At 44.0% G+C, this 25384-nt stretch overlaps 1 protein-coding gene across 1 annotated transcript in view; it reads left to right on the top strand.

Moving 5' to 3' along the window:
• Positions 1–25384, top strand: part of MOV10L1 (Mov10 like RNA helicase 1) — a 51977-nt gene that overhangs the window by 17780 nt on the left and 8813 nt on the right. Inside the window, exons 9-22 of the mRNA XM_063135011.1 lie at positions 431–625; positions 1122–1236; positions 2185–2362; positions 2987–3057; positions 3673–3764; positions 4327–4385; positions 5392–5516; positions 6345–6501; positions 6746–6924; positions 7566–7712; positions 9678–9799; positions 11357–11456; positions 20786–20950; positions 24483–24656. Coding sequence (XP_062991081.1) covers positions 431–625; positions 1122–1236; positions 2185–2362; positions 2987–3057; positions 3673–3764; positions 4327–4385; positions 5392–5516; positions 6345–6501; positions 6746–6924; positions 7566–7712; positions 9678–9799; positions 11357–11456; positions 20786–20950; positions 24483–24656 — 1879 coding nt within the window. The remainder of the gene's footprint in view (positions 1–430; positions 626–1121; positions 1237–2184; positions 2363–2986; positions 3058–3672; positions 3765–4326; positions 4386–5391; positions 5517–6344; positions 6502–6745; positions 6925–7565; positions 7713–9677; positions 9800–11356; positions 11457–20785; positions 20951–24482; positions 24657–25384) is intronic.

Below are 25384 nucleotides of genomic sequence, written 5' to 3'. Positions count from 1 at the left end.
ACAATAACGATAAACCTACAGAATAGCAATTACTTGGTGTTTTCACGTACACACAATTAAGGTCATTAATAATAAAGAGATAGCCCCTTCTCTATTAGTCACGCCTTCCATGTTCCACTGTCATTACTGTAGATGAATACTCTCACAGTGTGTAGTCAAAATGCTAAGTTGCTTGTCTCATTTTCCTTCATTCACAAGCATTGTCAGATACATTTGTATGCATAATTCCCTTCTGTTCTACAACCTCGTCTCCATCATCCAGTGCTTTTGTCAATCTCCCAAATTTGCTATTCACCAAACTAGTAGTAAATATGCCCATGTACTCTTTGGCTATCGTGTTCACATGTATGACATAACTTGGAATAAAAGACTACTTTCCTGTATGCTTTGCCTCATTATGGCTTTAAATCTTTTCTTTATTCCTTTAAAGAAACCCAGGTCGTTGCAAAGAACTTTTGTTGTTGTGTTTTTCTGACTGCATTATTGGTCGCTACATTGAAGCAGTTATAGTAACAGAAGAGGAGTCGCTAATAGCAGCCACTGAGCCTTTTTTCCCTAAACAATGTCAAATCACTTCTGAATTCCAGAACGCAAGGGCAACAACGGTTTTACCAGAATGGAAAAGGTACTGCCAATTGCACCGATAAAGCCACTTTCAGACTTCTTTAAAGTACTGATCCCATATAAATGTGCATATGTCTTTAAAAAAAATCTTAATTTAAGGCTCTTAATTGTTTTTCTTCCAATCTAGGGATGATATATACTTGGAAATCACACAACTTTAAATGGGAATAAGATAAAAGTATATACTTCTAGGGCCCAATTGCATGAAGAGGCTGATATTTTGGACCAACAGCAGCATCCTGGTGGTCTTCTAGAATGGACTCATTGTAGTAGTTAAAACATGACATTTTTTCTTTGTCTGAAATTGTCTACTGCAATAACAAAGAACCTATACTAAATTTAAAAAGCGGAATGTAAGATTCATTTGCTGGCTGATTCTTCTGTGTTTTGTTAATCTTGTTAAATGAACTTCCATCCTAACTGGTTGACAGTAATAGGTAAAAAATCCTTTTTATATCCTGAGAATAAACTGCTGCTATGATTTTCTAATACCTTAGAAACACAAGGAGACAGCTACCAAGTTTCATTCCTCAGTACCCCATTCCAGATAGACTAAAGAAATGTGTGGAGAAGAAATTGGATGTACTGGTTTATCAGCCACATCTTGGAGAGGTAAGATGTCACCGCAGTATAATCTCTACAAATTAAACAGACAGATGCATAGCTCAGATATACTACAATCTTATGGCCTTATTAGCCATTATGGCTAGATCTGGAATGGCTTCAGTGCTGGCGGACTTTCCAGAGGTTTGGATCAGATAAAGAATAGTAGAAAAACTTGAAATAAATCATCGGAGCTATTACACTTGAATCACATAATATGCCTCTTGTAGAGAGAAACGACAGGAAAATAGACAGGCATGAAAGGAGAGGTCCGTTGCACTTGTCCTACTTCTGGTTTCATCTACTTTAGCCGCTATATTAAACAACAAGGCAGACTAGCTTTGTCTTGATCCAACAAGGCTCTTATGTTCTTAGGCAAAGGATGGGCACATATAAAAGGTGGTCTTTTCTCTTGGAAAAGCGGCGGGTTACTGTAAAGTTTTCCAAAAGCTTTGCTTCCAGAATTGCCCTACTCAGGTGCTGAGGAAGCAGGACATAGCCATGTCCAGCTGAAATTCAGTGAGAATTGGCTAACAATTTCATTCCCTCTGTGGACCAGAATTAGGACTGTTGTATTAATTACAAGTCAAGACTGGAATAATTTTTAAAAGGATGGCAAAAATGAAGGCTAAGGGGCTACTTCAAACTTAGCCCCCAGCTCAACAAAAGTAGCACATCAGATGAGGGAACCTCTAGTCATCCCTTTCTAGAGACAAAGTTCCACTCTGAAATTGGAGTATGTAGGTAGGGAACTCAGCCAGCACTGAGTACAGCGTCAGCCGAGTCCCTGTTTTATACCGTAGGAGATGCTCATTGACAATTTGAGCATCTGATGTACATTGTAGTGGTCCTTGAAAGGAATGTGGTCTGATATTGAGTTCACAGCTTCATAGCCCTTTGTGTTTTTTGAAGTTCTGTAACGTAAATGATGTCAAAATGTCTTTCATTTCATTTCAGGGTCTGTCTCTAGCTAATTATAAAGCAATTTTTTCTGCTCTGCTGTGGCTTGAGGAGATCCATGAAGAGATGGAACTGAAGGATTTCTCCATGTGTGGAGTCACCTTAAAAAAGAATGGGAACTACCTAGTACTTGAAGTGCCAGGGGTCACAGAGGGTCGCCCTCCTTTATGTTCAGGTATGGGCTTCCTGTAGTGTTAAATACAATGTTAATATTGCACAATCAGAAGAATGGTATTCTGTTGATGTGAACCACGTTACATGATCCTTTTAAGTGCATTTTGGTTAGGGTATGTTTATAAACCTAAATCCTCTTTTTTATTTTAAAGATCCAAAATACCTAGTGTGAAACACGTATTGCAATTTTTCTACCTGCTGTTTTCATTTATTTCCCAAGCTGACGGTAACATTTCAGAGATACCAGAATGACTAAGATATATATAAAGCTTAATAGGAGCCATAGTGCAGTGGTAGGGCTGGCAAAACTCTTGCTTGAAATCCTGGAGAGCCATTGCTGCCAGTCAGTGTTGACAGTACTGGGATAGATGGAGCAGAGGTCTCACTTGGTATAAAGCAGCTTCCTGTGTTTCTAATATCATTTATTAATATCCTGATGAATAGGAAAGTTTTTGGAACCCCAAATCAAAACAATTTCTGGAGTTTTCCTTTGTATGAAAGTTATTACACAATACTGTCCTGATCATCTTGCCTATGATAGAGTGTTTAGACCTCTTCATTCAGATGTATGAATTGCTGTAATTCATACAGGGGAAAACCCTAATGTGTATATATTTTAAATTAGGTGACAAAGTAATATTAAAGACCCAAGACTACTTGGAGCAAGAAATCCACTACGTTGCGTATGCCACTGAGGTAAGTCGGATGTGTTTGCTTTCTTCAGCTTTCTGTATTTTTGTTTTCTAACAGTGCAGTAAGTCTGTTGTGTTCAGTGAGGCTTATTCCCAAGTAAGTGTTCATGGTATTGCAGCCTACAACTTCTAATGGAAAATGAGTATGGGCCCATTCAGAAGACACCTTAAACCATGGCTTTAAGCATGGTGGTTAAGCCAGAAAGCCAAGCTGTGTTCAGAAGACACCTTAAACCATGGCTTTAACCATGGTGAATAAGGCTGCTTTATTCACCGTGGTTAAAGCCATGGTTTAAGGTTTCTCCTGAACATGGCTTAACAACTGTGAGGAAAGCTATGGTTTAAGGTGTCTTCTGAATGGGGCCACTAGGAAAATAAGTTCACTTCTTTTGGGATTCATTGCAGGTAATGGTTTGAATGATTTTATCATATTTCATACTAGATTTCTTACGTGTGTTCACTGCTTTTGGTTTCTTCAAATTTCAACAGCTAAATGCAATTTAACTTCTATTAAAATATTTTACTCTTAAGCTTAAAGGATACAGTTGACATATTTCTGAGTTGAGATTTCTGAAATTCAAGCACTAAAAAAAACTGGTAATTTATTTTCCTTATACAGATTCATAATGAAGAAGTTACTCTGAAGCTTAACCAAGAGTTTGAACGGTCTTATAATTCTGAGCCCATGGATGTGGAATTTACTGTTGGCAGGTGAGCTTTTTCTTAAAAGTTACAGCTAAATTCATTATGAAGCAAAAGATGTGTGCTTGCTGGCCAGTTTGGGAGGATCTTTCTTCCACCTTGTATGGTGGACTTGCTCAAGACCAGCCTTCACAAAAGTGACTCAACCTTGCAGAACTGCTGTGACAACAGTCACATAAAACGTCTAGCTCTTATGTGTACATACATATTTAGTGCTGACTACTTCTGCTTTTATTAGTATACTAGCAACATTGCACTTGGTGAAGACAAATGAACCTTTACTTTTTTAAAAAAAATATCCGTCTTATTTAAGAACAAAATGTTTCCTATAATACAAATATTTTTCATGCAACTTTGAGGAAATATTAGGTAATGCCTTTAGATTTTATTTATTTATTTATTTATTTTTGTAGTTACTGCTGTAAAATGGCTGAGCTGAAGCAACTGGTTTTAGAAATTTCTCCTATTCCCTATATAAATACAGCAGCAGCCTAAGAGAATGTATCTCTCAGGCCTAGTATTTTGATACCTTGACTCTTAAGGTTTAGCTTTTATTCTAATCTGTTGACAGGACTACCAGCCGGAGATGCCATTTTGCAGTTGAACAAGCCATCCATTTAGGAGAAAAGGGTGAGATGTGTGTTCCCCTCTAAGGAATGTTGTGACAATAGTGGGAGATTCACGCCTACTTCAAACAAAACTGCGGTGTGGCTGCTGTTTAAAATTGCATCACATTAGGACTTGACTGTACACCATGTGCATATATGCAATATCTTATGTCTTTCTCCTCACCTCTGCATCATTTTGCTATCAGTACTTTATTTTGGATGCGAATGGACTTGCAAGCTGCATATGAATAGTTTACCCCATGGAACAGCTCCTGTATGGATGCAATTTTAGGCAAACTTTACATGGAAAGTTAACCTCAATGCACTGTGCTGTTAAGATATACCTTGTTGATTTTCTTGAAAGCTTGGTAAAAAAAAGGTCTTCCAATAATTACTTAATAGAGGTGTATATAGCTCTTCCAGACTAGTTCCAAAATGACATTCTCCTGGATTTTAAGCCACTAATGCCATTGAATGAATTCTGTTTTGATTTGATGTGTCACCTCTGTATAATTACAGAATTCAAATGGGAGACAGAATTATATTCAGGGCACAACTGAAATTACTGTTTTCTGTTTGGATTAGTGAAAGAAGAACTCACAGGGTGCCCACCTCGTGAGCTTGCCAAGCACTGCCTGGCCAGTCCTGTTCTGGCTAGGCTGGCCAAGCGCTCGGCGATGTGCATGTCCAGGGCGTCCAGAAAGTGCTCCCCCTCTCACTAATCGGACCTGGGTTCTAAAGTTATAAATGTTTATAATTCTCTTCATGTCCACAGCCGAAGGGGCGATTCATCTTGGCGAAAGCACTAGTTTAATTTTTGGTGACTTTGATATATTTTTATGTGGATTACTTCAGCCAAAGGGAAAATGCTGTTGTAACTTCGGTCTTTGAAGAATGTAGGAATGCAGAGAAACATTTTTGGCATCATCTGTAACATCTGTTTTTATTAAACAATCCATTTGATAAAATAGAATGATACACTATTCGTGTTTCTCTCTCCTTCTCTCTCCTTAATTTCTGTCCCAAAGTTTTATTTCCTGATAGTCTTACAATGCAATCTCCTCAAATTGTCAAGCGGTGGCATGGTTCAGATGGTGCTCAAGTACAAAGTATCACACAGGAAGCTAAGGTAAACCTTTGCCACCAATCTGTTGTCAGTTTTTCACTAAATTATTTACTGCTGTAAAAATGCATCACTTCATCTGTAAGAAAATGTAGTAAACATTTGTTCCTACACTCACTTACATTTTGTACTTAAATACGGTTGTCAGAACATCAAGTCAAGTGAAAGTGAGTGTCTGTACTGTAGCTTTAAATTTTTTGCCTGAAACTGTATGGTTCTTGAGTGGAAGTTAGCAACTCATATACGTATGTTTCTCTCTGAAGCAGTTTCATGGCTGCACCATCCGTGTCTTTTTGTCCCTGTAATGCTTTCCGTTGACATAATACCAAAGAGTACACCTGCAAAAAGAAATGGATGCTGCAGATACTTCTTCTGCTTGAAAGGATAGCAAAAGTTGTGATAGCTCAAGGTTTTCGCTTCACCAGACTTCTTCCATTGTGCATTCCTCCCCCCCTCCCCTCCCTGGACACTGTCTTCCCCCTTACTTGACCTCCCCTGACATGACTCCAGCTGCCCCTTTTTCTACCCCCCTTCCCAAATCACTGTGTTAATTATTTTTCCTCATTCAAACCATTGATACATAACTGGGTCAGGCACTGCTCAGCCGCCAGGCATCCTTCTCTCTTTTCTCCAAAGTCCTGGTATTGCCATCAGTCAGAATGGAAGTGGGTATGTGCAGCAGAAGCCAAGCAGGGACAACAAGCAGGCAAAGGGGCAGTGCAGATCAGGGAGAGCATTTTAATGGACCTCTTAGGTCATCTACTGCTGAGGGGAGCAGATAGCCTGGTGGGGGCACCATGGCAGGCCTTTGGGGGCCCATTGGGACCGTGAGCACTACATTGCGAACCCCAGCTTTAACACGTGCTACTGTTCATAAATATTGTAAGCGTTCATTTTATTTCTCATTTTTGTTATTCTCAGAATGAGAAGGTGCAAAATGTCAATGGAAAAAAGAAGCCAAACGATAAAAAAGCAGTTGTCATTTCCGATATTGTGACAGTCGCCACACAAACAAGTTGGTATAATGTTAATATTTTCTTATTTTTTGCTAATATAAAGTGATTAGGTAGATGGCAGTTTAGATGTTTATCAGCTATTGCTTCATTATAGGATAAATAATTTGCACGTGGCTGGTATTTTTTCAGATAAATTTGTGTCTTTACACATTTTGTAAATAATAGAAAAACTTTTTAAAGTACGGCTTTTTTAATTGAGAAAGAAAGACTTCTAAAATTATATATACACCATTTTGAATATAGTAAATGGAGCTACATCATCTAATAGAAGAGACTTTGACTATTTCAACCCTCTGCTGAATGAACATCAGAAACTAGCAGTGAAAAGGATACTTAGTGGTGAATGTCGTCCAACTCCTTACATTGTCTTTGGACCACCAGGAACTGGCAAAACTGTCACAGTCATTGAAGCAATTTTACAGGTAACAGAGAACAATAATATAATTGGATCTTGCCCCTGCGTTTTTAAAATAAACTTAACTCTTCATTAAATCTTTTACTTAATCATGCACGAGGTATGAATTCCCACTCCTGAGAAGTTTTTTTTTTATTTCAAAGAGGAAGCCAAGGCCTTGTCTGAAATAAGATTAACAAAGTTCAGTACCGAACTGAGGATCACATGACTTGTTCCATCTACACTAATTGCTCTGGTGCTGCTCTGATCACTGTATTGGCTTGAAAAAGGCTGCTACTTGTGTTTCAGAAATTGTATTAATGTAAACCTTGCATGGTGGATCAAAACAAATAAAGGGGGGAAAACTTCATTGCATAATTGATAGATCACTGGGATATTCTGAAGGCAGTATTATGCCCATCTAGATCACTAGTAGTTCCAGTCTCTCTTCATAAAATTTCCTACTAGTAATTTCGAACATCTGTGAATAGGGAAAAGTCATCGTTGGCCTCTTCCTTGAAGGACAGACACTTGGGATGTGAAGAAATAGGAATGGCAGAAAATAATCTGTACAGTTTCTATTTCTGTACTGTTTCACTGCCCAGTACATTAAGAACATCCATCCAAAAGAGAACATGAAAGATTGACGTATTTTTTCAACATTTTTAGATACATTACACCTTACCAGACAGCCGAATATTGGTCTGTGCACCATCAAACAGTGCAACAGATCTAGTTTGTTTACGACTTCACAGCAGCAATGTGTTAAAGCCAGGAGTGATGGTCAGAGTTAATGCATCCAGCAGAAACGAAGAGGTAATTTGTTTTAAGGAGTGCCATACTCCATGTGACTTCATTCTGTCATAAATGCATCACTTTATATTTCAGGGGTGCAGCCCTGGCACAAACCGACTCACCACCTGAGGTGGGAGAGAATGGTGCCATTGCCACATCATGCCTCCCCTTCTCTTGTCACATGTCCCCACCCAGCAAAAGTATGAGGGGGGAGCACAGGACAAGGGAAACATAGGGTGGGTGGCTCCTCCAGAGAGCCCTGCTGACTGCTTTCATGCTGCAGCAAAGGCCACGGCGAGAGAGTGGCTGGTAGGGCTCTCCGGAACACCCAGTGGAGGTATAGGGCAGCACTGGTGAGCCCTCCTAGGGGTGGGGGTGAAGCAGCACAATTCACCACTCCTCCCACTCTGCTGCCTGATGCAGGCACCTCAACCTGTTTCATGGGAGGGCCAGGCCTGCAGGAGTGGGTAAATTGTGGCCTTCCAGATACTTTGGCCACCATCTCCCATCATCCCTCACCATTGCCTATGCTTTCCAGGGTGGATGGGAATTTTAGGCCAAAACATCTGGAGGACTACAAGTTCCTTGCCCTGCTGCATTTGATGCTCAGAGTTTGCTTTATACAGTAAGGTTAATCTTTTGTTCCTTTATCTTTGTTTGTATTGAGCAATACTTGACTTTCCAAATTACTCAGTTGCCACCTCTAAACATTGCTTACTGATATGCCACTCCTGATCTGTGGAATCTCAAATCTGCAGATTTTAGGATTAATAGGCCCAATTGGAAGTTGCTCTGTGATGTGTGTGAACCTGGATTAATTCATTCTTAGGTTAACTTTGGGTTGTTTAACCTATGATTAACCCATGTCGACTGGGTTCACACATCACGGAGCAACTTTTGATCAGCCTGATTAATGATAGTGGCAAAGACCCAGGCGAATTTAAGTTAATTGATGCAAATCTGGTCATTGTTTATGTTACCTCCCTGCTGTACTGCTTCTGTGAAGAGAGGGGAATTTAAATGGGCACCTCAGAGAGAGACTTAAAATGCAACATACAAGAGGTGTGGAGAGCTATATGAATAGATTGCACAACTTGAACGAACACCATAATTACCTTCACACAGCCCCTCCACTATGTCATCTGACTCAGAAGTACTGTAGTCATAGCTTAAAAATAAAACTGTATTGTCCTGCTGCTTCAGAATCTTGAAAAGCTGTTGCACCTGAATCCTCCTGCTCTGCTCTTAGACAGTGAAACGGTCTGTAGTTCTGCATGGAAAGCAAAAGAGCATCCAGCGGCCGTTTTTCAGCGGTTCACCTGAGGCACAGCTGCTGCATCTGAGTCTTCCCTTTCTGTATTTGGGCAGTGAAAAGACTTGCAGTTAAGGGTGGAAAGAAATAAAGAGCACAGGGCCAGGGAATGTGATGGAATGATTGTTGCTGGGAGCAGACACAATAATCTAATGAGAGCTGGGTTTTGTGGGGGAAGAACCTGCTACCCTAGAGCAAGTGGGTGGGTGGGTGGAAGCAGCTCCAATGTACCCTTTTTAAAAACATAATCTGCTTTGGGGATTCGTCTATGTGGAAAGGCAGGAGAGAAATCAAATAGGTAAATAAAGCATCAAGCGGTCACCATCTTTCTTCCAGTGTTTAAAGATTATGTTTTGGTGTTTGGATTTTGTTTCCTGTGTACTTGAACTGCACGTTGTGGGTTGGATCCAGATTTAGGCATGTGCAACTGGCTTGATAGAGGTGGACGTCGCTGCCTCCTCCTTTCTACTAGCCCGTGAGAATGCTATACACAACGTTGGGGGACCCTGCTGAATGGTGTGGGCTGTGGAATCCCTGAAAAAGGAAAGGGATGGAAGCACCTTCCATGAACGGAGGAGCCCTTTCATTCACAGAAGGCAAATCCTGGATCCAACCCTCTAGATTTAGCTCATGACAAAATTACTTACGGCACAATTGCTTGCTTATGTTAACAGAGCCTTAGTGATGTAATAAAGCTTTACTCCAAAGATGGGGAAGACATTTGGCAAGCATCTCGGTTCAGGATAATCATTGTGACGTGCAGCAGTGCAGGAATGTTCTACCAAATAGGAATAAGGTAAATGTGGATGCGTGTTTTGGTGACACATTCGAGACAGGACTGAGGTGTTTAAAAATAATAATGGGAGGGCTTATGATAGGATAGAGAACAGAGAACAACTAGAGACGGCGAAAGGACCCACCACTGTATGGAAAATGCAATGGTCTTTATGCCAGTTGTATTTTGCAATATACTGTGTCAAGGAATAGTTTAATATGCCTGCTCAGATGACAAGCTAAGCCATGGTTAGGCTGCTAACTCTTTTGCAGCAAAGGGCTAGTGAGCGTGTTTAAACCGTGGTTAGGTAGCCACCAGGATTAGAAATGGTTCACACGACATGCTAAGCCATAACATTTAGCTCAAAATGCTTAACCACCGTGGCTTAGTGTGTTGTCTGAACAGACTCAGTGTGGCCCTGTTCAGAAGACACCTTAAACCACAGCTTTAACCATGGTGAATAAAGCTTTTTGCCTTATTCACTGTCGTTAAAGCCATGGTTTAAGGTGTCTTAAACCATGGTCTATGTCATCTTGCTATCATAAAAAAACAACCTACTTAGGCATGAAGCGTTCTGGGTGATCCTGGGCCAATCATCATCTCTCAGCCTATAACCTACCTTACAGAGTGGTTGTAAGGATAAAATGGGACACAAACACACATGCTGCCCTGTGATAATTGGAGTAAAGGTTAGATTTAAATGAAATTAATTATTCCCTGCCATGTTCAGACCATCTTTCCATCTTGCCTGTAAATGTTACAGTAGTTTATTAAAATATTCAATGAGTTTAGCTGCAGCTCTCAGGGTGACATACATAATGAAAGCAAACACAATAAAATTAGCAAAATCCCTTAAAACAAAAGAAATTGCAAGTAGCAGCACAATAATTTACAAATGATAAATATCAAGGCAGCATGGAAAAGGACAGTTGTAAAACACAACTTTGCAACATCACTTTTCGGCCTGAGAGGATAAAAAGGGGTTGCCGTTGCTGCCAGAAAATGGATCGAGTCAGCACAAGGTGGACCTTTCTAGAGAGAGGATTCCACAATTTGGGGAGTGCTATGGAAAAGGCCTTTTCGTACGTATCCACTCATCAACTCCCAATATATGGGGCTCGTGAAGCAAGTTTCTACACATAACATTAAATCACCCCACGAGGAAATGTACTTCGTTTAAAATTGGAAATGGAAGTTTCTGATCTCCTCCTGGCACATGGAAGCAGACAGGGAAAGAGGGCATGCACAAGGTTTAGTTCTGCTGCAACTCACATAGTGAAAACCAGACCGGGTTATGTCTGAACTGGACTTGCGTATAGGTTAGGTGACTGTGTATTCTGAAGGCAAGCAGAGCAAACGTTTCCTACATCTGAAACATTTATGTGACACAGCCCCAAGGTAGCCTGTTGTTAACCTATACAAAAAACAGAGTATAGACTTTAAGTGGATTGAAATCCTTCCTTCAAATATTACTCGGGCAGACTTCTTATTTTTCTGGAGCTGTTTGCTTAGGCAACACCACAGGGTGGCAGAACATACCGCAAGCAGACAGTTTCAACTCTTGTTCTCCAACTCTAGGCTTGGGCACTTCACACATGCATTTGTGGATGAAGCAGGGCAGGCAAGTGAACCAGAATGCCTAATCCCTTTGGGGCTGATCTCAGAAGTCACTGGGCAGGTAAGTTTCTACTGCATTCATTTGAGCCTTTCTATATTTTTTCCTGAGATTCCTTTTTCTGTAAGATTATTTCATGATATAATCTCCAGCAAGGAGAAATTCTTCAATTCAAAAATATATTGGACCAGTTTTCATGATGAAACAGTTTGTTATGGGGGAGGGACAAGAATTAAAAGTATAGAGTGACACATTTTGTCTGGAATGGTCACTTCCTGGTTTGTGTTGAGAAAACATACTTGCAGTGGTAAGAAAAAGTTTGTAAACTTACTAGGGTTGTCACATATTTCCAACCTAAAAAGTTATTAGGTCTTAATCTAACCCCATAATCCTAAATAAAGAACAGTAGATAACATGATTAAACAAACGACACACAAACATGATCCTTTCTCAGAGTTTATTTATCCACAACTGATTCAACATTCAATATCTATGCGTAAAAAAGTATGTGAACCTTTAGATTCAGTACCTGGTTGCAGACTGTTGAGCAACAATGACTTCAGGTAAATGTTTCCTATAACTCTTAGTCTCTCACATTGATTTTGAGGAATTTTGACCCATTCCTCCTTACAGAACTGTTTCAACTCCGTGACATTTCAGGGCTTCCTTACATGAACAGCTCACTTCAGATCCTGCCACAACATTTTGAAGGGGTTTAGGTGTCCTGAAGAAGCCGGTCTGAAACCAGCCACTTTTGCTTATCTCTTTGGGCAGAGTGCCCAGACTGGGAAGCACGCCAAGAAACAGCAAACACAGCAATTAAAGAAGTAACTAATAAGGTGTATTGGTCACACAGCTGAAACAGAAATACGTAGAGCAATTGCTGGTTGCTTACGCAAAACACAAAGGCAGTCCATAAAGCATTCCAGATGTCAGTGAGGGTACGAGAGAGTCACGAAAATCCATAAGCCAGTCCAGATTCCAAAGGGCAGGAGAGAGTCACGAGGTCCAAGAAGTCCAGAGTCCAAAACGATACAACAGGAACACGGCACGGTCACGGGTACACGGTCCAGAGCTTCTCCCAGGCAAACCAGATAAGCTCTGACAATTTCCTGGTCTGCGGACTGCTATCTAAATACACCAGCTCAGCCTCACAGCTGTTCCTTGTTCAGCTGGCGTTTATTAGCAATCCGCTTAGATCGACGTAACGCCTCCTTCTCTGCCCTTTGCTGTTTGAACGAGGGCACGTGTAACAAGTCTGTTTGCTCCTCTTCTAAGTCTGCACTGGATGAGGCCTCTGCTGGCTGTTGATCAGCCAAGCTGGTACTGGGTCCCGCCTGTGGCTGCTCATCCCCAGAGTCCTCATCCTCAGACAACTCACCATTCCTTACACTACTCCCCTCTCCATAATCCCCTCCTGCCGCCCTAGCTGGGCCTGGCTTGGAAGGGTAGTTAAGGTGAAAGTCCTGCACCAAGAGAGGAGCATGCACATCCCCAGCATTCTCCCAGGAGCGCTCTTCTGGCCCATAACCCAGCCAGTCAATTAAGTACTGCAAACGCCCTTGATGTTTCCGTGAGTCCAAGACTTGTGCCACTTCATACTCCTCCTCCCCATCCACTAACACTGGGACTGGAGGAGCCTTTGACCCAGCATCCGGCCTCACCCCTGCTGCTGGAACCAATAGAGAACGGTGAAACACAGGGTGAATCCAGAAAGTCCGAGGCAGCTGTAAGCGGAACGCCACCGGATTAATCTGTGCTGTTACTAAAAATGGACCCATAAAGCGTGCATCCAACTTCCGGCAGGGTCGATGCCGTGGAAGATTCCGTGTTGATAACCACACCCGGTCACCAACCGTGATTGCCGGCCCCTCCTGCCTCCTCCGATCAGCGCCCACCTTGTAGGCCTCTTTGGCCACCTGCAGCTGCTCCTGCACCATGGATTGCACTGCCTGTAATTCCTGCAACCATTGATCTGCTGCAGGAACCTTGGTAGCGGGCACCACCGCCGGAAACCACCGTGGATGCATACCACTGGTTGCAAAGAACGGTGTCTGCTGCGTTGAGGCGTGCACAGAATTATTATAGGCGAATTCCGCCAAGGGAAGCAACCCCGCCCAATTGTCTTGTTGATAGTTAGAGTAACATCGGAGGTATTGCTCTAACGTGCCATTTGTCCGCTCTGTCTGGCCATCTGTTTGCGGATGAAAGGCTGATGACATATGCGCTTTGATGTCCAAAACCTGCATCACCGCCTTCCAAAAACGTGCCGTAAATTGCGCTCCCCGATCCGAGACAATCCCCTCCGGCAGTCCATGTAACCTGAACACATTGTCCACGAACAATCGAGCAGTCTCCTGGGCGGTTGGTAACCCTGGACACGGGACAAAATGTGCCATCTTTGAAAAAAGATCGACCACTACAAATATAGTGGTGTGACCCGCAGACAATGGCAAGTCTGTAATAAAGTCCATTGAAATCACCCGCCATGGACCCACAGGTGTAGGCAACGGATGTAGCAAGCCTGCCGGTCGCCCCCTTATGTCCTTTGCCCGATGGCACACCGGACAGCTCTGGACGTACCGAGCCACATCTGCTTGCACCCTCGGCCACCAAAAGTCTCTAGATAGCAGGTGCAAAGTCTTGTATATGCCAAAATGTCCGGCCGGTCGGCTGTCATGGCACAGCTGTAACACTGAGTCCCTACACACCCCTGCTGGCACATACAAACGACCTCGGTGATATAGGAGCCCGTCTCTTATGTGAAACGGTGCCTTGGCCCCTCCTGCTGCCTGTTCCCGCACCAACGCGTCCTGCCCCTGCACCTGGCGAATCTGTTCCCTCAAAGTCGGGGGCACCTGCGCTGCTGCAAAATGTTCGGGTCGCAGGATCGTTGACCGCACCTCCCTCTCCGTCTGCGCTGCATACTCCGGCTTGCGGGACAAGGCATCAGCCTGGCGATTTTGGGCCCGAGGAACATATTTCAACCGAAAGTTGAAACGCCCAAAAAACAAAGCCCAGCGCTTCTGCCTTTGTGTCAGCTTCCGGGCTGTTTGTAGATACTCCAGATTCCGGTGATCGGTTCGAACCTCTACTGGATACTCCGCCCCCTCCAACAGATGACGCCACACCTCGAAGGCCGCCTTTACTGCCAAGAGCTCCTTCTCCCAGATGGTGTAGTTTCTTTCTGGTGGAGTAAGCTGCCTAGAAAAAAAACGCACAAGGCAACCACCCAGAGTCTGCTGTACTTGCCTGCAGCAGAACTGCACCTACGGCGACATCTGACGCATCCGTCTCCACCACAAACGGTTTACGTGGATCTGGATGCTGCAAAATTGGGGCTGCCGTAAACCGCTGCTTCAGCTGCTCGAAAGCTACCTGTGCTGCCGGTGTCCACCGAAACCCCGTCTTGCCCCTCAGCAACTGGGTGATGGGTTCCGCCAGAGTCGCGAACTCTGGAATAAAGCGCCGGTAAAAATTCGCGAAACCCAAAAAGCGCTGCACCTCCTTTCGAGTCCTAGGAGACTGCCAGGACAGGACCGCTTCGACCTTGGCGTGATCCATCGCCACTCCTTTTGCCGAGATCTTATAACCTAAAAAGTCCACTTCCGTGAGATCGAACGCACATTTGTCTAATTTTGCGTACAACCTGTGCTCACGAAGTCTCTGCAAGACTGCCTTAACATGAGCATCATGCGCCTCCTGATTGGGGGAAAAAATCAAAAAATCATCCAGATAAATAATAACAAAGCGATCCAGGTAGTCCCTGAAAATGTCATTAACAAAATGCTGAAATACGGCTGGGGCGTTGCATAATCCGAACGACATCACCGTATATTCATAGTGCCCATATCTGGTCTGAAAAGCAGTCTTCCACTCGTCCCCTTCCTTGATTCTCACCAAATTATAAGCCCCGCGAAGATCTAATTTGGTAAAAACCTTCGCATGTCGCAGGCGCTCCAAAAGTTCTGGAATTAATGGTAAGGGGTAGCGGTTACGCACTGTGATGCGGTTCAGACCTCTATAATCATTACAGAGACGCAAATCCCCTGTCTTTTTGCGTACAAAGAATACGGGTGCGCCTGCAGGCGACTTAGAAGGGCGAATAAACCCCTTCTGTATGTTGGTCTCCAAAAATTCCCGTAAAACCGCCAACTCTGGTTCTGAAAGGGAATAAATGCGCCCTGCTGGTATAGAGGCCCCTGGTAACAAATCAATGGTGCAGTCATATGGCCTATGCGGTGGAAGCCTATCCGCCTCCTTTTTGTCAAAAACATCCGCAAATTCAGCGTACTTCGCTGGAAGATCTGCGGCCGCAGATCTTGGAACCACTGCCACGGCTGCCTGCACCTGCTCTGGCCAACAATGTTCTTGACAATAGGGTGAAGCAAAAAGTACTTCCCGCCGACCCCATGAAATATGGGGATCATGCTGCGTGAGCCATGGCATCCCCAAAACCACTGCAAAATGTGGTACTGCTGCCACATAGAAACGTAGGTGCTCCACATGCCCCTGGATCTCCAGCCTCAACAGAGTGGTCTGGTGCGTAACTGGCCCTGATTTTAAAAGTCGCCCATCAATTGTCTCCACCTGCCTCGGCTCTGCCAGCGGCTCTAGTGTGAAATTGTGTTGGGAAGCAAATGCCCAGTCCATAAAATTGCTGGATGCTCCAGAGTCAACCATAACTCCCACTGCACACCCCTGAGCCTGCTCCTCTGACAACGTTGCTGAGACCAGTAGAGGGTCTTTTCTAGGTTCTGCATGAGGCACACCTGCCTCTGCCCCCAAAATTCCCAGGCTAGCGACCCCTCCTAAGCCTGGGAAGTCCCGTTTCCCGACAAAGACCCCTTCTGTCCTTTGGCAGGGCAGACTCGAGCAAAATGCCCCCCATGTCCACAATATAAGCACACGCCAGCCGCTCTCCTTCGCTGCTTCTCCGCCGCAGAGAGATGTGCTCTTACAGCTCCCAGCTGCATGGGCTCCTCCCCAGTACAGGGCGAGACCACGACTGCAGGTGTTGCTGCTGGCTCCACCACTGGCTGTACTCTCCATCCTGTTGTTCCTTTTCGTGCCAAACGACGAGCTGATAAGCGAACATCCATCCGGGTGGCCTGTTCGATGAGCAGAGCCAATGATGTAGGCGGTGCTGAGCGTGCCAATTCGTCCAACAGCTCCTCTGCCAGGCCATAACGAAACTGTGACTGAAGTGCACTGTCATTCCAAGTCAGGTCTTGTGCCAGGAGACGAAACTGAGTAGCATATTCAGCCACTGACCCCTTTCCCTGACGCAACTCCCTTATGCAGTGCTCAGCTGTTTCTGCTTTCACCGGATCTCCCCAGATGGCTGTCATCTCTTTCAGAAACGCATCCAGGTTGTCAAGCAAAGGGCTATCCTGATTGAGATAAGGTGTAACCCATTTGCTTGCAGACCCAGACAATAAGGACACAATAAAAGCTACTTTGTGCCCATCTGTAACAAAATCCTCCGGGCGGACCTTGAAATGCAATTTGCAGTTTGCAAGAAAAGTGTCCAGCATTCCCCTTTCTCCGGAAAACCTCTCTGGCATGGTTGCAAAGCATTTACTCCTACGCGGCAGCGGCGGAGGCTGAGAAGCCGCAGCCATTGCCTGATTCACTTTCTGTCCGGGAAAGCTGCCAAATGGCTTGACAAAGACAGATTAGACCAGCGGGTAACTAAGCAACAGATGAGTTTATTGCAGTATGCAAACAGTTCAGGGAAGGCAGTGCAAACGGAGCTGTGAACGTAAAGGCAAAAGGACGTTGCAGATCAGGATTCAAGCTTACAGAGAAGTCAATGTCCAGTCCAAAGTCTAGGGAATTGGCAAAGCAGGTAGTCGAGAGTCCAGTCCAGGGTCAGCGCAGCCAGCATTCAGCAAAGTCCAAACAACAGTCCAAAAGTCCAGGGGGCAATAACAGGCAAGCGTAGTCACTAACCAGTCCGTGGTCAATCAGGAGTCCAGAGAAGCAAGGCGTGGTCACGGGGTCCAGGAGTCAATGCCGGAATCAGGAACCAGGAGTCAGGGAGCAAGGCACGAGGTCACGAGATGCAGGAACCGAGGCTTTCGCCAGAAAGCTCAGATAATCTCTGACAATTTGGCAGGGCTCCCGGCTGCTCTTTTATCCTCAGTCAGAGTGCTGAGTCAGCGTTCCGCAGCTGGTCTCTGATTGCTTGGCGTTTCTGTTGGAGACGGCTAGACCTGCGTCGGGTAGCCTTCTCCGCCCGGAACTGGCTGAAACCGGGCTTCTCCGTCTCCTCCTCAGATCCCTGCTGCTCTTCCAGAGTCTTTGCTGGTATCAGGCCCTCAGAGCTGGCAGAGGTTCCTGCTGGCCGTGGCTCCTCTCCCTGAGGCTCTGTCACAGCCTCTGCCAGTCCATTCTCCTCTCCTGAGCCAGGCCCCACTGTACTGGGTCCAGCCTCTGCCAACTCCCCCTCATCTCCCGACTCCGGTTCCATGCAGGGCATGACACTTGCGCTTGGAGCATGGTGATTAATTGCGTGAGCTGGATCACCTGCGTAGCTAACTGCTTCTGCTGCTCCAAAAGGTTTTCCATTCTTATTTTTCTTAACAGAAAAAGTGCTGGTAAAACGTTGGTCAGAGCTTATTCTGTCCTGAAGAAGCCGGTCTGAAACCAGCCACTTTTGCTTATCTCTTTGGGCAGAGTGCCCAGACTGGGAAGCACGCCAAGAAACAGCAAACACAGCAATTAAAGAAGTAACTAATAATGTGTATTGGTCACACAGCTGAAACAGAAATACATAGAGCAATTGCTGGTTGCTTACGCAAAACACAAAGGCAGTCCATAAAGCATTCCAGATGTCAGTGAGGGTACGAGAGAGTCACGAAAATCCATAAGCCAGTCCAGATTCCAAAGGGCAGGAGAGAGTCACGAGGTCCAAGAAGTCCAGAGTCCAAAACGATACAACAGGAACACGGCACGGTCACGGGTACACGGTCCAGAGCTTCTCCCAGGCAAACCAGATAAGCTCTGACAATTTCCTGGTCTGCGGACTGCTATCTAAATACACCAGCTCAGCCTCACAGCTGTTCCTTGTTCAGCTGGCGTTTATTAGCAATCCGCTTAGATCGACGTAACGCCTCCTTCTCTGCCCTTTGCTGTTTGAACGAGGGCACGTGTAACAAGTCTGTTTGCTCCTCTTCTAAGTCTGCACTGGATGAGGCCTCTGCTGGCTGTTGATCAGCCAAGCTGGTACTGGGTCCCGCCTGTGGCTGCTCATCCCCAGAGTCCTCATCCTCAGACAACTCACCATTCCTTACATTAGGTCCGGACTTTGACTAGGCCATTGTAAAACATAGATTTTTTTTCTTCTACAGCCATACTTTTGTAGATCTGCTTGTATGTTTAGGATCATTTTCTTGTTTCAAGACCCACTTTCAGTTCAGTTTCAGCTCACAGACAGATGGCCTGACATTCTTTTCTAGAATCTTCTGTGATACACTGCAGAATTCATGGTTTTACCATGATGGCAAGTCAACCAGGTCCTGAGGCAGCAAAGCAGACCCAAAACAATGCATTCCCACCACCATACTTGATGGTTGGGATGAGAGTCTTCTGTTCGAAGTCAAGCGTTTGTTATTTGCCGAACATAACATTTCTCAGTGAGGCCAAAAGGCTCTACCTTTGATTTGTCAGTCCTGAGAACATTGTTCTAGAAGTTTTGAGGATCATCTGTGTGACCTTTAGCAAACTTCAGGGGGCAGCAGTGTTCTTTTTAGAGAGCAGTGGTTTCCTTCTGGCTATCTTCCCATGAACACCATTCTTGTTCAGTCTTTTTCTGATCGTTGAATCAGAAAACACTCATGTTAACCACCCTCCACTCACGTTAACCACCCTCCACCCTGCCTAACTACCACCATCACCCATCTTAACCACCCTTCTTGAGTGCATGTAGCATCTCCTTATACCGCTGTAGGGTGCAGGAGTAGCTACTCTTCTGCAACTGCTTGGAGAACCGTGGAAAGAGGTTTTCGTGCTTGATGGTGCTTAGGATGCCCTGAGCCTCGGGGCTGCCCCAAAGCACGAGAGTATACAGTTCAGTGCTCGGGGAAAATCCCTAAAATGCAACTTGTCATCTCCAGTATCTCCAGATCTCTGTAGTGCAGTCTTATGCATTTTTACTCAGAGAAGTGGGATTTGTTTCCTAGAAAGTGTGTTTCGGGTTGCAGCCTCAATTTGGTCACTTGAAGATATAAATACTGTCAACATAGATGTAGGAGGAGCAGGTGGCAATGCCAAAGGGGGCCTACTGATACACAGGGGCTCGCCAAAACCTGGACTGGTCCTGGTGGCTATCAAATCAGTCAAACAATAATCAGAAGCACAATCAAAGCACAACAATTAACAAACCAGTAGCCATTAAAACAATTCAAATTTAGGGTGGAACAAAATACCATAAAAACATAGATAACTCCATGAAAAAATCAAGATACTGCCTGGTGCCTAAAAGATAGCACAAGTACATGTGCTAAAGGAGGTGATCCCATAATTTGGGAGCTACCACTGAAAATGTTCCCCTTTGAGGCAATGGGGGTACACAGAGAAAAGCCTCTGACAAAGATCTTAATTGCTGAGATTCCTCTAGATATTCAGGTCCCAGGCCATTTAAGGCTTTAAAGGCCTAGAAACAAAATGGAAGCCAATGAACCTCTTTCAGTATTGGCATGATGTGCTCATGGCGCTCAATCCCAATAAACAGTCTGGCGGCCATGTTTTGAACCAGCTGTAGTTTCCAAGTGCATGGGCAGCCACACATACAACATGTTACAGTAATCCGGCCAGACATTATTAGAACATGAATAACTGTTCCAACAATCTCTTCAAGAAAGGGGGCATAGATGATGAACCACTCAAACTGATGGAAGGTACTGCAAGCTTCTGTTACCATCTGATGGTCCAGCAGCAGTGCTAGATCAAGCAGTATCACCCTAGATGTGAATTGGGTCATTAAAAGAAAGTACCACCCTATCCAGATTAGGCTGAATAACACTTCCCTGGATTGATAGAGCATTCATTCATACATTACATTTCTGTACCATTCAATAACCAAAGCTCTCTGGCTGGTTTACAAAGATTACATTCCCCATCAGCTCCTCTTAGCTTCAGTTTGTTAGTCCTTATCCAGGCCTTTCCGGATAGCAGGCATCTGTTTGGGGTATCCACAGTTACTCCTTGGCGAAATGTGTCATGTGCATAATGATGACACCCAACTCCAAATCCCTTGATGATGTCAAGACAATCTCTGTTGCACATTTTGTAAAAAATTTTAAAATGTAAGAAATGAAAATGAAAACGTTAAATATATGCTAAATTTTCATTCTAAGTTTCAATTAAGTAACGTTCTGCACCTACAGATCGTGCTTTCAGGTGATCCAATGCAGCTAGGCCCAGTAATAAAATCCAGTCTTGCTACGGCATATGGATTAAATGTTTCCCTGTTGGAGAGACTGATGTGTCGGCCTCTATATCAGAGAGATGAGCATGCTTTTGGTGCTTGTGGATCATACAATCCTCTGGTGGTAAGTTAATTGGAGAATAAAGTTAATTGTTAAGTCTATAAATTTACTTAATGTAACAGTTAACCACCATAACAGAGAGAAGAGCTCTAATAGCACCCCAAAATAGACTTCATAATAATGTAGGGAAAACGCCAGACTGTAAAGTTTGTGGTCTTCAATGTCTATCTAGTAATGCCCAGAGTATGGGAAACAAACAGAATGAACTTGAACTCTTAATACATGAAGGCAAATACAACTTGATAGTATAACTGAAATGTGGTGGGATGACTCCCATGACTGGAATATAGCAGTTGAAGGGTATAAGAGTATAGGGATGATTTAGTGGATAAAGTGGGTTACGGGAACTCTGGAGGAAAGCGACCACATCATACTTGCGTTCTTCATTTTAAAGGAAGCAAAAGCTGAGTGTAGCCATACGTGTACTCTGGATTTTAGGAAAGCCGATTTTAATAAACTCAGAACTGTGATCTATAAGGTCCCATGGCAAGTGACCATAATGAGGAAAGGAGTCCAAGATGGGTGGGAGTTTTAAAAAGGGAAATTTTAAAGGCAAAATTACAAACAGTTCCAACAAGGGGAAAAAATAGATGACAACAGAACAAACCAATGTGGCTCCACAAAAAGCTTACAGATGACCTGAAAACAAAAAAAGGACACATATAGAAAGTGGAAGGAAGGCCAAGCAACAAAAGAAGGGTACAGACAGGTAACACAGAAGTGCAGGAATGGCATCAGGAAGGCTAAAGGTGAGAATGAGCTGAGGCTAGAGAGGGATGCGAAAAGCAACAAAACTTTCTTCAGGTATGTGCATAATAAAAGACAGAGGAAAGAAATGGTGGTTCAACTACTCAATAAGGATAGAAAATTGATAACAGATGACAAAGAAAAAGCCAAAGTGCTCATTTACTACTTTGGCTCAGCCTTCTTCCAAAAGCAGGTCTGTGACACACACACACACACACCAGCAAAAATGAAGTACAAGCTAAAGGAGCAGGATTGAAACTTGAGATTGATAAACAGATGGCCAAGGAACACCTAATTTCTTTGAATGAGTTCAAATCTCCAGGGTCCAATGAACTGCGTCCTAGAGTAATAAAGGATCTGGCAGAGGAATTCTCAGAACCACTGTTTATTATCTCTGCAAAATCATGGAAGACAGGTGAAGTGCCAAACGACTGGCTAATGTTGTCCCTGTCTTCAAAAAGGGCAAAAAGGAGGAATCTGGGAACTACAGACCAGTTAGTCTGACACAAATCACTGGGAAATTTTTGAAGTAGATTATAAATAAGTCTGTCTGTAAGCACCTTGAAAACAATGCAGTGCCAGCATGGATTTGTCAAGAACAAATCCTGCCAGACTAATTTGATCTCATTTTTTGATCGGGTAACGTCCCTTGTGGACTATGGGAATGCTGTGGACATAATATATCTTGACTTCAGCAAAGCTTTTGGCAAAGTACCCCATGACAGTCTAATCAGCAAACTAGCTAAAAGTGGGCTAGATGGAAGAGCTATTCGGTGGATCCACAGTTGGCTACAGAATCGGACTTCTCAAACTGGGGGAAAGTAATGAGAGGGGTAATGCAAGGCTCAGTCTTGGGCCCAATGCTCTTCAACATTTTTATTAATGATTTGTATGAGGAGGTGCAGGGAATGCTTATCAAATTTGCAGATGACACAAAATTGGGTGAGATAGCTAATACCCTGGAAGTCAGGAACAAACTTCAAAGTGATCTTGATAGGCTGGAGCACTGGGCTGAAAACAACAGAATGAAATTTAACAGAGATAAATGCCAAGTTCTACACCTAGGAAAAAGAAACCAAATGCACAGTTATAAGATGAGGGGGTGGATACTTGGCTCATCAATGCTACAAGCGGGAAGGATCTTGGAATTGCTGTAGATCACAAACTGAATATGAGCCAACAGTGTGATGTGGCTGCAAAAAAAGCAAATGCTATTTTGGGCTACATTAATAAAAGTATAGCTTTCAAATCGTGCGAGGTACTGATTCCCCTCTTTTCGGCACTGGTTAGGTTCATCTTGAGTATTTTTTCCAGTTCTGGGCAGCACACTTCAAGGAGGATGCAGACAAGATGGAACGTGTTCAGAGGAGGGCAATGAGGATGATCAGGGGTCTGGAAACAAAGGCCTAAGAGGAGAGATTGAGAGAACTGGGCATGTTTAGAGGAGGTCCAGGATCTCTTCTCGATCATCCCAGAGTGCAAGTCACGGAATAATGGGCTCAAGAAGGAAGCCAGATTTCAGCTGGACGTCAGGAAAGCTTTCTGACTGTTAGAGCAGTACGACAATGGAATCAATTACCTAGGGAGGTCATGGGCTCTCCCACACTGGAGGCCTTCAATAGGCAGCTGGACAGCCATCTGTCAGGGATGCTTTAAGATGGATTCCTGCATTAAACAGGGTTGGACTGGATGGCCTTATAGACACCTTCCAACTCTACTATTCTATGCTTCTATGATATACTTTGTTAGCTACCTCTTGCCTAAATGCAACAAATCTATTCCTAGGAGTCTTGATTAAACACAGAACTACATATAGCCTGAGTTTAGTAGTTTATACACCGCCATGGCTCATTGTGTTGTCTGCTTTTTCCCAACCAGGGTGGCTTATTAAGCCAAAATAAGCCACCCTGATAAGCCATGTCTGTAGCGAGGTTTATTTAAACCATGGTGGCTTATTGTGTCCTCTGGCGCACCGCAGTGGCTTAAAGGTGTTATTAAGAGTGCCTGCAGAGTCCCTTGGCAAGAGAGGTCAAAACTGCTGCCGCTGGCAGATCTCTGTTTCTGACATCTGCCTAGGTGCCTGTTTACATCAGTTTCTCTTAGAGACGATGTGGCCTGGACAGTTGCGGTGTCATCACATTGGCTGGCGAGGGTTAGAATCAATTAAAGCAATGAATCTATAGGTATGCTCTAAAGCAGGAGTAAGCAACTTTTAGAGACTGGGGTGGTGCACCTCTCACCACCACTGCCAAATTTGCCACCATGGTGGCAGAAAAGCAGTAACTTTGCTTGAAAACAAATGCACTTTGTTTGGCTGCAGAATCATGCCCCTGGGAGGCGCCAGCAGTGGAAGACAGTGGTGGCCTCAAAGCATTTATGCTTTAAAAAAAGATCCCATCGGAGTCAAAGGATGCTTTTCTTTCCCCAGGCTTAATTGCTACATTGGGCAGGGGGGATCTTTGAGACCACAGGGGAAGGTATGTTTGTATAAGTTATGTGAAAATAGGTGTGTGTGTAATGTGTATGTGTGACAATAGTGAATATGGGGTGGCCCTGCCCATTTACCGCTTGCATGCAGCCCCCGGAAGGTTTGCCATGAGAAATTCGGCCCTCCTGCTGAAAACTGTTCCTTACTCATGCCCTAAATGAAGCCCATCAGGAAGCCCCTTAGAGTTCAGCAGCATTCTTCTAAACTTTTCAAAATTGGATCTGCTATCAACATGGCTGTGCCTCGGAAAATAGCACTATACAGTCTCATATCATAGACTTCTCTGTTCTTTGCTTGCAGATTACAAAACTTGTGAAGAATTATCGATCGCACGCAGCGCTGCTCACATTGCCATCTAGACTCTTTTACCACAAGGAACTAGAAGTCTGTGCTGATTCTTCAGTGGTAAACTCTTTGTTGGGATGGGAGAAGTTGCCAAGGAAAGGTTTTCCCCTGGTTTTTCATGGAGTTAGGGTAGGTAAATGTCTTTATATCCAGATAACTCTTGAAAAATGGACTTTATCCACAGCATTGTTACATAGATGCACTCGATGCCATGTAGTTTGAATAAAGCCAGAAATTTGTGTTATGTGAATTCACCATTGCAAAAGAATATATGGAATCTACTTGAACAGCTTCAGAAAACTTCAGTGAGTATTTCACCATTCCAGGACATTTACTTAATTTAGAAATGAAGTGTCATTTTATGGCAGCCCCCCTGCCCCACCCCCCACAAACCCCTATGGCTCCCCCATACTGTTTACAATCATGTCTAGTGGATAGTCCCTCTCTATCATGGCACAGCTGTGCTGGTTGCTGTCACAACACATGCTTCATCGGTGTCACTTCTGAGCTGCTTAGAAAAACTGGTTGTGGCCGGCTTTACCAGAATCATGTCAGCTAACATGGCTGACTTGTTGAAGGGCTGCCAGGGGAATCAGTGCCCATAGCATCAAAGGCTCACAATGCCCATAGCATCAAAGGCTCACAATGCCCATAGCATCAAAGGCACACAATGCCCATAGCATCAAAGGCACACAATGCCCATAGCATCAAAGGCTCACAATGCCCATAGCATCAAAGGCACACAATGCCCATAGCATCAAAGGCTCACAATGCCCATAGCATCAAAGGCTCACAATGCCCATAGCATCAAAGGCACACAATGCCCATAGCATCAAAGGCTCACAATGCCCATAGCA

Source organism: Elgaria multicarinata, chromosome 9 (assembly GCF_023053635.1).
Source record: "Elgaria multicarinata webbii isolate HBS135686 ecotype San Diego chromosome 9, rElgMul1.1.pri, whole genome shotgun sequence".
Lineage (NCBI taxonomy): Eukaryota > Metazoa > Chordata > Lepidosauria > Squamata > Anguidae > Elgaria > Elgaria multicarinata.
Note: the sequence above shows the minus strand (reverse complement) of the source record. Positions and strands in the feature narration are given on the sequence as shown.